General features: G+C 34.6%; 1 protein-coding gene across 1 annotated transcript; it reads left to right on the forward strand.

Moving 5' to 3' along the window:
• Positions 1–1003: 1003 nt before the first annotated feature.
• Positions 1004–1453, forward strand: LOC127857301 (uncharacterized). Its single transcript, XM_052393710.1, has one exon. It carries the CDS (start codon positions 1004–1006, stop codon positions 1451–1453), a length of 450 nt encoding a protein of 149 aa, XP_052249670.1.
• The last annotated feature ends 17657 nt before the right edge of the window (positions 1454–19110 follow it).

Below are 19110 nucleotides of genomic sequence, written 5' to 3' on the forward strand. Positions count from 1 at the left end.
TTCAAACTGTTAACATACACGGGTCGTTTATGTTATATGTTTAGAAAAAACAATGATTTTTTCTACAAAATAGCCTATACATTTTTTAAATAATTTACGATTTAATTGCTAATACAATTTCCTATATACTTGATTTACTGATTGAATTATCAATACACTTGCTGATTCTAGTTCCTATACAATTGGCTATTCAATTGCTTGTGCAATGCCCATACAATTCCCAACATAATTGCCTGCACAAATTCCAATTCGAGTTCTTGAACAATTGCGTATATAATTCGATATTTAATTGTTTCTGCAATTGCCTCGACAATTGCCGTTACAATTGCCGTTACAATATACTTTATAATTGACTATTTAATTGCATAAATAAATATCGATAAATGTCTAAACACTTAACTTTTAATTGCCAATACAAGTGAAAATTTGATTGCCGACACAATAACCGATACAATTTCCGATATAATTCCGTGTGAAGAATGGGTCACGTGGTTACAACGGAGCACATTCACGAATTTCTGCTGTGCTTTAAATTATCAAATTAATCTAAATATATGGACAATAAATAACGCTAACATACTAAAAATTGGATGTGTGATGGGGTATTAAGATTTGGAAAACATATCTGTTAAAATCTGGTGTTTATTAAGCTTTGTAATGTATAATTTACAATACAAAAATTGTGTAAACGAACAAAGGACAAAGGATTACACTTTCTACCTGTGTGAAAAACCGGTTATTTCATGGCGAATGTAGCTTCTGATAAAAAAAAGGACAGCGAGTGACAGTTCATTGAATAACGATGTTGAAAGCAAATCAGGGCGTTTTACAGGTAAACCAGATCATATATCTGTATGTAGTATCTTAAAAGAAGCTAATTATGTATTATTTGATGTCACCGATGGTTGTGAAATTTTTAACTTTAATAGTCTTTTCAATGAGGATCCAGTAGTTTTAGTGTCGCATAGTCAAAGTGCAGGAATTGGAAATTAAAAACAAGCAAATGAACGATGAACTACTTTATGTACAAGCCCAATCCATGCGTAACAATCTAGTGTTCGGCAATATTGAGGAGGCCCTGCCAGGGGAGGTTGAAAATGCGGAATCTGTATTGCGAGAATTCTTAGTCAGCAAGTTAAAAATGGCCAATGACTTAGTTATAGAAATGAAATTTGAGCGAATTCATATAATAGGTGAGAAGAATCGTGATAAGATTCGTCCTATTGTGGCCAAATTTAACCTATTCAAGGAGCGTGAACTAGTTAGGAGGTCTGCCAGTGCACTTAAAGACACTTCGTATTACTTGCACGAGCAATTCCCGAAGAAAATATCCGACAAGCGTAGGAAACTGGTACCGGAGTTGAAAAATGCACGGAAAAGGGGGTCGAAGGCATGGATTTCGTATGATACGTTGTTCATTGACGGGGTACCTTACACGAAAAGCAACAACTAGAGGTACGCCGGGGATGATCTGAAGGTGCTTTCCTGGAATATAAACGGACTTACTGAGGATAAGAAAAGTAGTGATGAATCTTTTTATTATTGCTTAATATACGGTAATATTGTGTTTTTGTATGAAACTTTGACAAATGCAAATAGTAATATCGAAATATATGGGTACGAATCTTTAAACTTTTACAGAATGTTCCAACATCGAAATGCTAGGTATACAAATTATACGAACTCATCATGACACTATATTATGGTTAAAATTAGATAAGAACTTTATTAAATTTGAAACAGATGTTTATATTGGTGGTATATACTTATGGTGTGATGAATCTCTTGCTTACACCGTTTGCAATGCCGATCTTTTTGATATTATTCAAAGTGATATTTTTTACTTTGACAATGTTGGTGATGTTTATCTAGTAGGAGATTATAACAGTCGTGTTGTCATTAGAAATGATTATATTGTATATGATACACACAATGCTGAGCTTGATATGGGTGATTATTTACCAGACGAACCCCTAACCCGGGCCTCACTTGATAAAACTTGTAACGCGTTCGGTTATCGTTTATTGGATTTGTGTATAAGCACGGGCGTTCGCATAGCTAACGGTCGTTCATATCGAGATCATATGATTGGTAATAATACCTTTTTCTCGAGGCTAGGGTCGTCCGTTATAGAGTATTTATTAACTAAACCTTGTAATTTTGCAAAGCTGAGCGATTTTATGGTTCACGAGTTTAATGTGTGGAGTGATTACTGTCCTATTTCTTTTAGTTTATATTGTAACACTGTTATTGAAAATTGTATAGATGATAGCGAAAGCTGTGTTATTCATAAATGGTCATCAGAACTAAAAAATAATTTTAGATCTTTTCTTATTACAAAACTACCTGCGTTGAATAATGTAATAAGTAACGTAGATTTGAATAATAGATCAGCAATAGATAATATGTTGACTGAGTTTACATCAATTATACATAATTTTACAGATCCTTTATTTCGTAAGGATGTTACAATTAATAAAAATGTCTCGTTTAATCTAACAAAAAATGTAAAAGATAAGCCATGGTTTGACCTTGATTGTGAACGCTCAAGGCAGTTGTATGTTGATGCATTGTGTAATTTCAACCGTTATAAATCATCTGCACATAGAGAGCAATTATGTATTTTTTTTAAAGATATAAGCTTATAGTTAAGAAAAAGCGAAATTGTTATAAATTGCAGCAAATTAGGGAAATTGAAAAATTTGGATTGTCTAAACCAAAAGAGTTTTGGAAATATTTTAAAAGCAAAAATGTTGTTAACAATAAATTGTCTTAAGACTCTTTATTAGCGCGGCTGTTTTCGGAGAAAACCCGAGGTATCGTCATAGCCAGCTCGTCGTCCGCCGTCAGCCGTCCGCCATAGGCGTCGTGCTAAAACCTTAACATTGGCTCTAAAATCAAAGTGCTTCCACCTACAACGTTGAAACTTCATATGTAGATGCACCTTGATGAGTTCTACACGCCACACTCATTTTTGGGTCACTAGGTCAAAGGTCAAGGTCACTGTGACCTTTAATATAAAACTTTAACATAGGCTCTAAAATCATAGTGTTTTTTCCACTTAAAACTTTGAAACTTCATATGTAGATGCACCTTGACGAGTTCTTCACACCACACCCATTTTTTGGGTCACTAGGTCAAAGGTCAAGGTCACTGTGACCTCTATTATAAAACTTAAACATAAACCTCTACATTCGCTCGAAAATCAAAGTGCTTCCACCTACAACTTTTAAACTTCATATGTAGATGCACCTTGATGAGTTCTACACGCCACCTCCATTTTGGGTCACTAGGTAAAAGTTTGAGGTCACTGTGACCGCTTAAAAAAAATTCTGACAAGCTCTCGCAGCCGAGCGTGGCACCCGTTATGCGGTGCTCTTGTTTAAATACTTTTCCGAACTAGGAAACGATATATCTCGAAATGTTAATACCGAGTGTGAGGATTTCGCCTCAACTCACGATTTTGATTGTTGTGATGATGCTGATGATAGTTTGGATCAGCCAATATCTGTAAATGAGATTTTAGAAGCTGTAAATTCATTGAAGCGAGGAAAAGCCTGTGGGAATGATTGTCTGCTAAATGAGTATTTTATTAAATCTATGGATATTTTGTCCTCACTTATGTGATATATTTAATACAATTTAAGACAGCGGATTTTTTCCAAGTAATTGAGGTGAGAGTGTTATTATACCTCTGCATAAAAAGGGAGATAAAAATAATGTTAACAACTATCGTGGTATAACTTTAGTAAGTTGCTTATCAAAAATATTCATAGCTATATTAAATAAACGAATTAATACCTACTGTGAGGAAAATTGTATTTTATCTGATGCCCAATTTGGATTTAGAAAAGGTAAATCTAGTACTGATGCTTTATTTGTTTTATCGTCTATAGTACAGATATATATTAATGATAATAAACGACTGTATTGTGTATTTGTGGATTATTTTAAAAAGCATTTGATAGCGTTTACAGAAATGGCCTGTGGCTTAAATTATATAAAAAGGGCATAAGAGGTAAATTATTGCGCATTGTTAAAGATATGTATAATAAAGTTAAATCATGTATTAAGCTATGTAATAATTATTCCGATTTTTTTTAATATGCTGTAGGCTTACGTCAAGGAGAGGTAATCTCGCCGATTTTATTTTCCCTGTTTATAGATGACTTCGAGTTATTTTTACAACAAGATATAAATTGTGGTTTAGCATTGAATGATATTATCTTGATATTGTTGCTATTTGCTGACGATATGGTAATTCTTCGCCTGAAGAGATTCACAAAAATTTACTTTAATTACATAGTTATTGTACTAAATGGAGTCTAGATGTTAATGTAGATAAAACGAAAGTTGTGGTTTTTAGAAAAAGAGGCGGTCTGTTGCAATCAGAGAATTGTGTATATAATGGTTCCCCACTGGAAGTTGTAAGTGACTTTAATTATTTAGGAACAGTTTTCAATTATACTGGTAATTTTGCATTGAACCAAGAACAATTAGTTGGTAAAGCTCTTAAAGTTTTGAAAGTTTTATTGATTAATTGCAGCAAATATAAATTACAGCCAAAACTACTATGTCAATTGTTTGACTCCTTTGTTGGTTCTACTTTATGATATGCGGCAGACATTTGGGGCCACAGTAAAACTAAGGTTATTGAAAGGGTTCATCTAAAATTTTGTAAAAGGATACTAAATGTTAATATCAGAACTTCAAATGCTACTGTATATGGTGAATTGGCACGTTATCCGTTGTATATTATAAGATAATTAAATATTGGTTTCGTTTACTTCAAACTAATAATATTATTCTCAAAGAAGTGTATAATATGTGCCTAGTTGATTGTAATAATGGTAAAAGCAATTGGTTAACTAAGGTTAAAAATTTGTTATGTGAGTACGGTTTTAATTATGTTTGGAATGATCCATTTGGTGTCAATAGTAAATCTTTTATACAAGTATTTAAACAGAGAGTGATTGATACTTTCATACAATTATGGCATGTCGACAAGGATAATAATGTTGCGTTAACATTTGTATACAAAAGTAAATTTTGAGTATGAATCATATTTTGATATATTGCCTAGTAACCTAAGATTCTTTTTTAGCAAAATAAAAATGTGTTCTCATCCATTGCGTATACATACTCAGGTAGATATGGTGAAAATAGAGTTGAAAGAAATGAACGTTATTGTACATATTGTGCATGATTTGGAAGACGAATGCCATTTTATACTTATATGTCCTAGATATAATGGTATTAGACAAAAATATATCAAACGATACTAAAAAAAAATTATGTTAATCCAAGTGTTATTAAATTCATTGAATTGTTAAATACTAAGCGTAAGAATGTTCTGAAAAACCTAGCTCTTTATTAGCTCATCTATTTTTTGAAAAAAAATATGAGCTATTGTCATCACCTTGGCGTCGGCGTCGGCGTTGGCGTCGGCGTCAGCGTCCGGTTAAGTTTTGCGTTTAGGTCCACTTTTCTCAGAAAGTATCAATGCTATTGCATTCAAACTTGGTACACTTATTGACTATCATGAGGGAACTGGGCAGGCAAAGTTAGATAACTCTGGCGTGCATTTCGACAGAATTATGTGCCCTTTTTATACTTTGAAAATTTAAAATTTTGGTTAAGTTTTGTGTTAAGGTCCATTTTATTCCTTAAGTATCAAAGCTATTGCTTTCATACTTGCAACACTTACTAACTATCATAAGGGGACTGTGCAGGCAAAGTTATGTAACTCTGACTGGCATTTTGACAGAATTATGTGCCCTTTTTATACTTAGAAAATTGAAAATTTGGTTAAGTTTTGTGTTTAGGTCCACTTTATTCCTACAGTATCAAAGCTATTGCTTTCATACTTGCAACACTAATTAACTATCATAAGGGGACTGTGCAGGCAAAGTTATGTAACTCTGACTGGCATTTGGACGGAATTATGGGCCCTTTATACTTAGAAAATTGAAAATTTGGTTAAATTTTGTGTTTTGGTCAACTTTACCCCTTAAGTATCATAGATATTGCTTTCATACTTGGAACACTCGCAAACTATCATAAGGGGACAGTAAAAGGACAAGTTGCATAACTCTGGTTGTCATTTTTACGGAATTATGGCCCTTTTTTGACTTAGTAACTTTGAATATATGGTTAAAATTTGTGTTTCGATCCACTTTACTTCTAAAGTATCAAGGCTATTGCTTTCAAACTTCAAATACTTTCATGCTATCATGAGGTTACTGTACCTGGCAAGTTGAATTTTACCTTGACCTTTGAATGACCTTGACTCTCAAGGTAAAATTATTAAATTTTGCTAAAATTGCCATAACTTCTTTATTTACGATTAGATTTGATTGATACTTTGACAAAACTACTCTTACCTGACATACCACAATAGACTCCACCCAAACCATCCCCCTTGCCCTCCCCCCCCCCCCCCCACGAATCCCCCCCCCCTATTTTTTTTAAGATCATCTCACAAATGACCACCACACCCTCACACTATACCTCCCCCCAACCCACCCCCACCCCCATTTTTTTTAAATGGTTAAAAAACACAAATATTTATTTTTATTATTTTATTTTTGAAATACCGTCCAACCATCGCACCCAAGAATCCCCCCCCCCCGAATTTTTTTTTTTGCATTTTTTTTCGCATTTTTGGAAGATAATGTAATAAATGTCCACACACCCACACTATACACCGCTCTTCACTCCACCGCTCCCTCCTTTGTGATTGAAATTTAGAGTCCCTTCACCTTTAAATAGAAAATAGATGAGCGGTCTGCACCCGCAAGGCGGTGCTCTTGTATTAAATTAGCACTGTCTCATAGAACTGCTATTACTTAAAATTAAAAATCAGTTCATCCTCTTATAGTTATGTAATTGTTCAATTGAATGTGCTTCTTTTTTCCACTGTGATTTACATTTATGTTTTTAATATATGTATTTATGTAATGATTATGTACTTATTGTGCAAGTCGTTAATAAACCTATGTTCTGTTCTGTTCCTGTTTAATTCTGGATAACAAATACTAAGTTCACTAAACTTAATGTTTTTAAAAACTGAAGTCGCCCATCTTAACAAGAATAATAGTACATTTGATTGAGTTTCTTAATACAGAGATACATAGTATTAAGTAAAATCAAAAGAATAACTTCTGTTATTGTTTTTTCATGAACAGCATAGGCAATTTTACCTTATAATGAAGATGGACTATAAACTGTATTATATTGCCCATAAAAACATTTGATTCTGAAATAAAGCCTGCTTAATATTCAACGTAATATCTACCTCCGCTAGAATTTGTGAGTGTACCTTGAGATCATTACAATCGGATGCATCCGGAGTTCCTTTAATAAATAAACCAATCTCGTATAACATCGAATTAAGACTATAAATGGACAATAAAACACGAATTAATTGGAAATTAATCAGAAGCAATTCTTGTCAATACCATGCCATGCACTAGCGTTGCATATTGTTTTAATTGAAACTTTACTCTCTTGAACGGTTGAAACGCAACATCGATATTTATTTGTACAGACATTTGCGAAATGTTTACAATCCTTTTTCTTCCATTGTTTCAAAGTACCACTTTGGCACGAGTATAATGTTTAAACTTGTGGTTTTGTAGGCTTTAACTCCTTTGCCAAGAATTAAGATTTTCAACAGCATTATGCTCATATACGATCTAACTCCGATATAAACACTATTGAATTACAATATGAAATTTATATTAGTTATTAAATCATACCATTCTTAGCCAAACACACCTTGACTATAACTGGGATCTTTGATATGAGGTATGAAGCAAAACGTTAAAGTGCTCTTAAAATGGTGTTTAGATGCAATCATAATTGTTTCACGAACACAACGTATTGAATTTAGAGGTCCAAACGACTAAGAAATATAATTCAGTTATTTAATTGGGGAGTATGTTATATTCTTAAACGAATAACAAACTAAGATATGATATACTGTCTGCGAAGTGCTTTTTAAATGAATCGAAAAAACCTAGATCCATGCAGCCTATTGCATGTACTGCTATCGCCAATAAGATCAGAATATTATTTTCTACGGACCGTGTTTCGAAAAGTAAAGGCTGATCTTCCATGGGCCTCGTTATATGCAACGCACTCCGTCAGTTAACGAATACCATTTTCTCAATTAACCATCGGTTGTTTATGCCTGAATCTGATATTTGTTTAATCGGTTTAATTATTTGACTCTATAAGCATTGGCAAATTCAAGACAGTCCCATCGTTATTTACATTATTTTAAAAACGATACTGTTTTTATTGATTTGTTGACAAGTATGTACAATAAAATAATTAGAGTGTTTTGTGCTATGAAAATGTACAAACTTGGAAGTTTGTAATTGAATAATTAAAACATTTCATAAACACACTCAATAGTTCTAAACCGGTATCTTGTCATTGTTTCGAATGAAAAAAGGAAAACATGTACTTTTACTGTGCTTTATGTCTATATATTTTTCCTCACATGTAGTAATATTCAACAGTTGTAGCAGGGTTCGGTATAAGAAGAACTTATACTGCCTTGCTATATGAGCTAGCTTTTATAGCGACGCGGTAGAGTGTCTGCCTGATTTGGAACCGGGATGTCCCGATTTCGATCCCCATTATGGTCGGGGATTTTTCTGGCTGGGTTACACAGTTATGAGGTAAATGAATCCAATGTGAGTCGATGCTATGTTTAATTTCAGATAAATTAATCAGAAGTGGCCCCAGACAGATTTGAACATGTTTAAAGACACGTATAAACTTGTGTAATCAGGTAGATTTTTCTCTTTATTAAACTTTGTATAAGGATTCCCTTTCAAGTTAAAAGAGTAAAGTAAAATGTCTTTCTTATTCACGGATTTGCACAAACAAGAATGGTGTGTTCATCATGAAAAAGCAAGCATTTTACCATTTGAACCCGTTCAAACTGTTGACATATGAGTGACGTTTCATTCAATATGAACCATATTTGCATGCAGATGTCTTAGAAATTAACTTGACACTCATTTTTCGCGGCATGCTAATCGTGATGCACTTTTCAAAGTAAAATTCTACAGCTAAACGTGCAGTGCTCAAGACAGCTGAATCCCTGTTAGTATTGAATACTTAATACTTAATCCCAATAATTATATAAGGTTATTTACCTGTCATGTTGTTAATGCTGCTACCATGGTATGTATGACAATAGTACATAACAAGATGATTTTAAATGAAATTTGACTCTATCGAAATTGATGTTATGTCGTTTAAATTAAAGTGTAACACTGATGCACCCTAAGATTCCAAAGAAATAGTATGGGTATGTAGGAAATAATAACATAAATAAATAGTTAGGGTATGTAGGAAATACTTACATAAACAAATAGTATGGGCATATAGGAAATCATTTCATAAAGAAATAATATTGGTATGTAGAAAATAACATCATAAAAGAAATAGTATGGGTATGTAGGAAATAATAACATAAAGAAATAGTATGGGTATGTAGGAAATAATAACATATAATAACATAAATAGATACAGAAAACACGTGTTCAGATAAATAAATATACAACAAATGTTCTTGCATTTAAGGTTTACCTTTGTATTGTTAGATATAATTAGCGTATGTGCCAACAGCAATTTGTATATACAGCTACAGCAACGCACATCGCCAACAAACGTAGTTAAAATGGTACAGATTTTGTATTGTAATAAAATATAATAAGTTTGATCATTTTAAATATACACTATTTGTGGTTTCGTGCATATGCATTTGTCTATGTTTTTCACAATCGATCGTCAGAGCAGTGGCGTATTGCCTTTCTTTAAAAAAACGTGCCATCATGCAAAAAGTTAATCTTCATAAATAACAACCATTCCAACAAGACATTTTAATGGATAACACGACTAAAATATCGCATATCGTACGTTGATGATACCATGATATCAATATATCAATGTCATTGCTTTGCTTTAATATTTCATCGCATTGTATTCGCTGAAGTTGGATTGACGATTCAGTACAATTATACAGCTTTTTTCGCCATTCATACTTTGGATTCTATTGAGAAAGGAGATTTCAGAATTACTAAACTGATACTATACGAAAACCTAGGTTTTATGTTAAGGCTAATGATTTAAGCCTTGGTTTGGGTTCTATCACTTAGTTACTTTCTTTAAATAAAATACTAGCGCATGTAAATTACACTGCTGATAATATCTCTAGACATTATTACATTTTCCTTTTATTTAACCATACCAAGATCATAGAAATGACGGTAAAAAAAAACAGAAAATGCTGTAATAACACTTCCTTCTTTTTAAAAAATTATGTCATAAAAATCTTTATTTCCAGTCCTTTATTAAATATCATTCTCTGAAAAGAGTTATCGTAAATGCCTCCGTATTCATGCGAGGTTAATATGACCGACGATGTTATTTATCGTTTGTTATCAACTGGCAATTTCAGATGGTTACCTATTGCCCTATTAAAGAAGCTGTCATCTAGATGGCAGTTTATGAACATGTGTTGAATATATTGTTCCACAAACAAACAAAAAAGAAGAGTATTATGTATTTTGTTAAATATGGGAAACAAGACCACATCTAGCGTCGAAACATTTGCAATTGCTATTAGGAACATTGGTTTTATGAATTGTTAACTTTGCTTTTCAAAATATTATTCGAAATATTCGTTTATTTTAAGTGATGATGTGTTTTATATTCAAAATAGATTTAAGTTGACATTTACATTCCAAATAAATAATAAGTCGCGGAGCTTGCATAAAAAACGACACATGAAGAATATGTTAATAGTGATTCAAGTGCACTGTTTAATATAACAGCTTCTTCACACGCCGTTGTTATGAATTGTTGCCCAAAGATGATAGGCAATATAAATTCCAAGACCAGAACGAAATTTATATGATATTCAAACAGTTAGATATGTAATGTTCATCAGCATTGTCTTCTTTAGCGTCTGTCTCTGCAATTGTGAATAAGTAAACATTAAACATAAACACTCAGTGTATGCGGGAACCTTGTCAATCGCTTAATTTCCATCCATTTCACAGTGAACACGCATGTCTTTGTAACATCAGTTTGAAAAGTGGAATGTGCCAAGAAGAAATTAAAATACCCATTATATCATGCACACCATGAACAATCACAATAAAGATTCTGAAATTTCAATGCCTGTATTGCGTGAAGTCATGCAACATGTCATTCATTTGCGACACTTTTAGATGTTGTGTTAGACAGCACGTCCTCTGCTTTATGCGAGTAAATAAAAGGGTCTTACGTAACTGTACAAACTCGTTACTATAACAGTTTTTTTTACAATATGATTGCACTATTCAAACGTGTATGCTGTTACATAAGAGAAACATTGTTTAACAACTGCTTTTATGATGGTATATAAATAATACCTAAAAGTGAAAATTGTTTGTAATTTTAAAAACAATGAGTACTTTACATACCCTATTGTTATTACAATAGTATTTGTTTAAACAATTTAAACCCCATTGTGCTAATGTTAACAAGTACAATTGCTTCTCATATGAATACTTATATTTTATAAAAAAAACTAAAGTAATTAAAAGCACATATCGATAAGCAGTTTATAGTATGAGGAAAATTAAACAGTCCATACTTGTGTTTTAATTTATTTTTTATATAATATCCATTTTTTGCCAACGCGCAGACTTTAAACAAACATAGCAGTTTTTGGTATCTTGTTATCTGAAGACGTCGAATGTATGTGAGGCCTCCTACAGAAGATTTCCCATACTTGATCTCGGCACACGAGGCGGTGATGATTGCACATCCTTGATCTCGGCTCACGAGGCGGTGATGATTTCCCATACTTGATCTCTGCTCACGAGGCGGTGATGATTGCACATCCTTGATCTCGGCACACGAGGCGGTGGTGATTGCACATCCTTGATCTCGGCTCACGAGGCGGTGATGATTGCACATCCTTGATCTCGGCTCACGAGGCGGTGATGATTGCACATCCTTGATATCGGCTCACAAGGCGGTGATGATTGCACATCCTTGATCTCGGCACACGAGGCGGTGATGATTGCACATCCTTGATCTCGGCACACGAGGCGGTGATGATTGCACATCCTTGATCTCGGCACACGAGGCGGTGATGATTTCCCATACTTGATCTCGGCTCACGAGGCGATGATGATTGCACATCCTTGATCTCGGCTCACGAGGCGGTGATGATTGCACATCCTTGATCTCGACTCACGAGGCGGTGATGATTGCACATCCTTGATCTCGGCTCCCGAGGCGGTGTTGATTGCACATCCTTGATCTAGGCTCACGAGGCGGTGATGATTGCACATCCTTGATCTCGGCTCACGAGGCGGTGATGATTGCACATACTTGATCTCGGCACACGAGGCGGTGATGATTGCACATCCTTGATCTCGGCTCACGAGGCGGTGATGATTGCACATCCTTGATCTCGGCTCACGAGGCGATGATGATTGCACATCCTTGATCACTCGAGGCGGTGATGATTGCACATCCTTGATCTCGGCACACGAGGCGGTGATGATTGCACATCCTTGATCTCGGCTCACGAGGAGGTGATGATTGCACATACTTGATCTCGGCACACGAGGCGGTGAAGATTGCACATCCTTGATCTCGGCTCACGAGGCGGTGGTGATTGCACATCCTTGATCTCGGCTCACGAGGCGGTGATGATTGCACATCCTTGATCTCGGCACACGAGACGGTGATGATTGCACATACTTGATCTCGGCACACGAGACGGTGATGATTGCACATCCTTGATCTCGGCACACGAGGCGGTGATGATTGCACATCCTTGATCTCGGCTCACGAGGCGGTGATGATTGCACATCCTTGATCTCGGCACACGAGGCGGTGATGATTGCACATCCTTGATCTCGGCACACGAGGCGGTGATGATTGCACATCCTTGATCTCGGCTCAAGAGGCGGTGATGATTGCACATACTTGATCTCGGCACACGAGGCGGTAATGATTGCACATCCTTGATCTCGGCACACGAGGCGGTGATGATTGCACATACTTGATCTCGGCACACGAGGCGGTGATGATTGCATATCCTTGATCTCGGCACACGAGGCGGTGATGATTTCCCATACTTGATCTCGGCTCACGAGGCGGTGATGATTGCACATCCTTGATCTCGGCACACGAGGCGGTGATGATTGCACATCCTTGATCTCGGCACACGAGGCGGTGATGATTGCACATCCTTGATCTCGGCCCACGAGGCGGTGATGATTGCACATACTTGATCTCGGCACACGAGGCGGTGATGATTGCACATCCTTGATCTCGGCTCACGAGGCGGTGATGATTGCACATCCTTGATCTCGACTCACGAGGCGGTGATGATTGCACATCCTTGATCTCGGCACACGAGGCGGTGATGATTGCACATCCTTGATCTCGACTCACGAGGCGGTGATGATTGCACATCCTTGATCTCGGCACACGAGGCGGTGATGATTGCACATCCTTGATCTCGGCACACGAGGCGGTGATGATTGCACATCCTTGATCTCGGCACACGAGGCGGTGATGATTTCCCATACTTGATCTCGGCACACGAGGCGGTGATGATTGCACATCCTCGATCTCGGCACACGAGGCGGTGAAACTTTCGTCTCCAGCGCATTAGACGCTGACTTTATTTCCGTTAACGACCTTTCCGAGAACCTCAACTTCGCTCTTAAATATCGCATAAAGGAAATTTTAATATGCCCATACTTAAGTAATTTTTTTTTCTTTTTTATATCATTTATTCAGTTATGACCTGGGTGTAGACAGCCCCAGTTACCCGCTAAATAAAAGAAACTAAATGAATACAATACAGGGTGACTGAGAACTTATTCAATGTATTAAATTAGGAAAACAAGTTATCAAAACAGTCTGTTTAACGTGTGCACGTCTCCGCATTTAAATAACAGTCTTTTGCGTCTGCACGTATATAAATGGAATATCATTAAAGAAAACAGAAGAAATATGAAATTAATTTATTTCAAATTTTAATAAAGCTCAAATCATGGTGTCGTATGTATTACTTTGTGTGATATTTGATTGAAAACATATATTTTATAAAACACATGTATAATAATCTAATCTTTTAAATACTATCTATGTATTAATGTTATATTTTCTCTCTCTCTCTCTCTCTCTATATATATATATATATATATATATATATATATATATATATATATATTTGCAGTGGTTCAGTGTACGAAAAATTATCAAATTTGCATTTTACCCGATCAACTTACAGATAAATATTTTGGTAGCCCAACATTTTCAATGACCTTTAAGAACGTACCTTCTTATTTTTAAGAAGAATACTTCTACGAAATATTGTATTCAAATTACCTTATTATATAGTGTCATACAATAAGTATTGTAATAAGAAGCAGAAATACAAATCAAGGGACGTAATTCTAAAATATAATATAATGTAAGTACGCAGTCATCTCTCTTGCCTTATCGTTTAACGGGTGATATCCGCGTGTATGTTTTTTATGAGCACAAATATTGATGTGAATAACAAGGTATAAATTCTTATTGTAAATACATCCATGCCTCTGTCGTCATAGACTTTAAAAAAACATGTACGATAAACAAATACAAGTCTTATTACAGACACAAATTATCTCAATCAAAATATGGTTTGTGTTTGGTTCCTTGTTCAATAAAAATCATGAATAATGTGTGTAGTAGTATAAGCAGCAGTAATAATTGCAATATATAATGAATAAAAAATCAAGTACACAAAGTTGAAGCGATAACAGTTATATCAAAAGCAAGTTATTTAAATTGTACTACAATCAGAAGTAGTTATAACATTATTAAATGCCGAGCATTAGAAGCAAGAAGTAGCAGATGCGTGGTATGAGTCGAGTGAAGAATCTTTGCTGAGAAGCGGCGCATTTTATGACCAGGTTAAAGTTCTTAAGAATGTTACGAAATTACACATTGTTCGTGGAAAACATACAGTAACAAACAAAGTTCATTTCTCTTTTCATCGTGATTTATTTAAGTTGAATATTGTCTAAAACAACGCTGGCTAATGTACGTGTAATACAATTTTACAGCACGGCGAACAATATGGCCGCCACGACAAGAAAACGTGACTGCTCTACCTTATTGTCAAACTAAGACTATCTTTTTAGAACAAGGAAAATTCAAAACTGACCAAACAGGCTGTGTACATTTTTGATTTACCATTATTAATATGTCGGTTGACCGACTCTCTTATGTTCCGATTTAATGAAGCGGTCGGCCGGTGTTTGACAGAAATTATCTTATATGACCATGTCAACGAATATTTTTGATGGCTTTTCAAGATAAGTATATTCGGACTGTGTTTCATAACTAATCTTGTTTGACATCTTAAAGTATATACCTATAGGCAGTCACGTTTTAATTTGCACCGTGATAACCGTGGTACGTTTTAATGTAAACTTAATTACTTTCTCTTATCATTTGGTAAATATTTAAATTAAGATTCTATACTGTTATTTAAACCATTATTTTCTCTAAAATTAAACATATATTACATAATATTCTTTATAATTAAACATCTATAAATAATCTCCACAATTCCAGAATCCTATTTATGAAATTATGGTTGTTGTGATAAAAAAATAAAATAATAATTTCTACGATAATTAATTTATAAATACCAAGTACGTTACAAGCATGAAGACACTAAGATCAGTTCCAATGTGTTATTCCCCGACTAAGGACAGTTACAAGAGTTACAGAATGTGTATAAACTTAGAAGAGTAATGACAAATTTCCACGAAGAGAGTCAGCCTCTTATGTTCATATATGAGCCTTGTTCTGAGAAAATTGGGCAAAATGCATGTGCGACGACACTTTCCACTTTTATGGTATTTTTAGTATTGAGGAAGTCCCTCCTTACCGAAAATCAAGTTTAGGCGGAAAGAATCGTCCGGTGAAACCGAGACCCCCACATTTTGGTAGGGACACCAGTTTTTCCCAGGATTTTGCTTCAATTGCCAGGTTCTTAAGCGTTAATATAAACTCTGCGGTTTAATGGATTTGTAAAGTTAATTTACAGTGTGTTTCTAATAATTACATATTTCACGTTTCACGTACATTGCTATTTTTCGTTGAGTGTTTTAATCGTTAAACATGCGATAATACTATTCTGCAGAAGTCTGCAATAAACAAAAGGCATTTGTTCTTTTGATTGTTTTTGTTTTGTTTTTCATTTGTAAGATTTTTTACCATTTTCAACAATATTTCATTCCTATTTAGGATAACATTTACACAACTGACACATGTCCTGGTCCAAAATGTTCACCTGTAATGTGTGCACATACGTATTTCAGTGGCTGTCCTAATTGTATCAGATTAACCCATTTATACCTAGAGGACTCTCCCATCCTACTAAATTGGATCAATTTATTTCCAAAATTAGGGATGTCTGGTATATTTATTTCTATATTTAGAATATTTCTTACAGAAATTCCTTTTAGCAAACAGCGCAGACCCTGATGAGACGCCGCATCATGCGGCGTCTCATCTTGGTCTACGCTGTTTGCAAAGGCCTTTTTTTCTAGAAGCTAGGCATAAATGGGTTAAGGTGAGATTAAATTTAAAATTTGCCGTTTAAGAGATTGTCAGATAAATGATGACACGTTTTATAATGTCGGGCGGAGAGCGAACCCGAACCTGCTTAGAACTGCACGAAAGTAAAGACCTTTTTGCCACAGACTTTCACAGTATCACGGCCGTGTTTAAATTTGTATCCCTGACAATAACACGTTACTATATTATATAGTGACCAGTTTGGCGGGGTTGTTATCGGTTTTCAAAGGTTGATAATTTCCGCGTATCCAATAATCTTTTATTCGCGCCTGATTTTTGTTATGTATCACTTCTGGTAAATCTTGTAACAACTTTATTTTTCAGAACATGTTTCTTGTTTATTATTGAACAAATCATAACTTTTTTGAATGACAAGAATTTAAACATTTTTAAGACTGAAACGGTGTGCTTCCTATAGTCATATAGATAATTTATAACTTGCGATTCTCTCACGTCAATTACATATTCAAATAGGATGCTTGGGGTTTGTGAATAAAATGTATCAAAAAATAATAATTGCACATCTGCTTGGTCATTAAAACGAAAACCTTTTTTTATTATTACGGTACACGTGGTTTACTTGACCATATGCTTAGTTAAGGGCTCTTTTCTTTCAGTAAGCTATTTTGTATACGACATGGAATATTTATAAGATTCATGACAGACAGTTTTAAATGACCTACAAAAAATTATACTAATTACCGGCTAAGTGTATTTACAGTTTCTTATTTTACAAAACATTTTACCTTAAGCCGATGTCAATTTTACTCGCCACGGTTGAACTGGATGGTGTTTCCTTTATCAGAAATCACGTTCAATCTTTAAAGATTACTTTGATTTTGTACGACCATAAATACAATTGCTATCTCAACCTTACATTAATTGTTCAGGTTTAATCGGAAATCTGGTTCATTTCGGTAAAAGATGCTACTGCGATACAAAATCGGCCATCGGTCACCCACAAAAGCAGCTTATTAAGAAACACCATCGCATTGGTTTGATCTTAATGGTCACGTAAATGGTCATTTACACACACTTATTGCATCTGGTTCATTTCGGTTAAAGATGCTGCTGCGTTTCAAAATCGGTCAACTGAATAATAACCCACTAAGTAGGGATATACAAAAGTAGCTTATCAAGAAATACCATCGCATCGGTTTGATCTAAATTCGTAAATGGTCATTTAAATTACAGTTTAACAGTTCAAAATCGGTCAACTGAATAATAACCCACTAGGGATATACAAAAGTAGCTTATCAAGAGATACCATCGTATCGGTTTGATCCAAATTCGTAAATGGTCATTCAAATACACTAATTGCATATAATAGCTTGTCTCTATTTAACAACATATCACAAATACCCGCTGTAATAAGTTTACACTACCCTTTGATATTTCGCGCATATTTATTAGGTAGATCCGATTCTAAAATAGTAGAAAGAACTAAATGGTTGATGAAAAAATAACTAAATAGATGAATGCCTACGACATTCATGATATGCCTTTAACGTGGGTTTTTGATGTTAAAGATATCACAAGTAATGAAGATTACAATTAAGCTTGTACGGATCTTGTTAATATATACATCAAGTCCGAAAATGCTTTTTAAAGACTTTTATATAAGGAACCGAAATAATGAATGCAGACAATTGTATATATTAATACATACATATTATATATATAATCTAATGATATGGTTTAATCTATATATATATGTAAAAAAAGGCCACACATTGCATTTAAATACATTTAAAAAGGCCGCACTCAATAGTGTGAACCCATCATTCGGAGATTTTGCCCATTTTCGGTACTATCATTATATACGTTTTACAATAACACCCTGGTTATGCATGTGATGATTTCAAATTACACTGACTAACGATGTAGCAATGTGTTACCATTTTAAGTGACTCAGTTGTCACAACACATAGAGTATAATAACCGGTTTAACACGTAAGAGGCGAATTTAGTTCAAAGCAATTTATATTGTTGGTGTGCAATTCTTTGCGCGTTGATGGATACAAGTAAGATTCAAAAGCTTGAATCACACTGGCATCATTATGATAAAAAACAATTATTTCAGACAGTGTTATTGATGGCTAGACTGGTATTTTTATTTATTGGCGTCAGATCTCACACTTCGACCAACACTATCCGATGTAATGACCTATTGGTTTTGCTAACGTTTGAAAAGAGGCACACATTTCAAATAATATCGAGGGATTTACAGATTCTTTCACACGCATTTAAGTGTACACAAACGTTAATCTTACAGTATCGCAAATCAAATTGAACTGCTGAAAAAAGAAGGTACGTTTCAGTTAAATCATTAATACAAAAGAAAAGACGTCTCAGTTAAATAATTAATACAATATTCAACAACATCTCGTCAATAATTCAGGACACAATTTCGACTGCAAAGTAAGCCATGTGAAA

This window comes from Dreissena polymorpha, chromosome 14 (genome assembly GCF_020536995.1).
Source record: "Dreissena polymorpha isolate Duluth1 chromosome 14, UMN_Dpol_1.0, whole genome shotgun sequence".
Lineage (NCBI taxonomy): Eukaryota > Metazoa > Mollusca > Bivalvia > Myida > Dreissenidae > Dreissena > Dreissena polymorpha.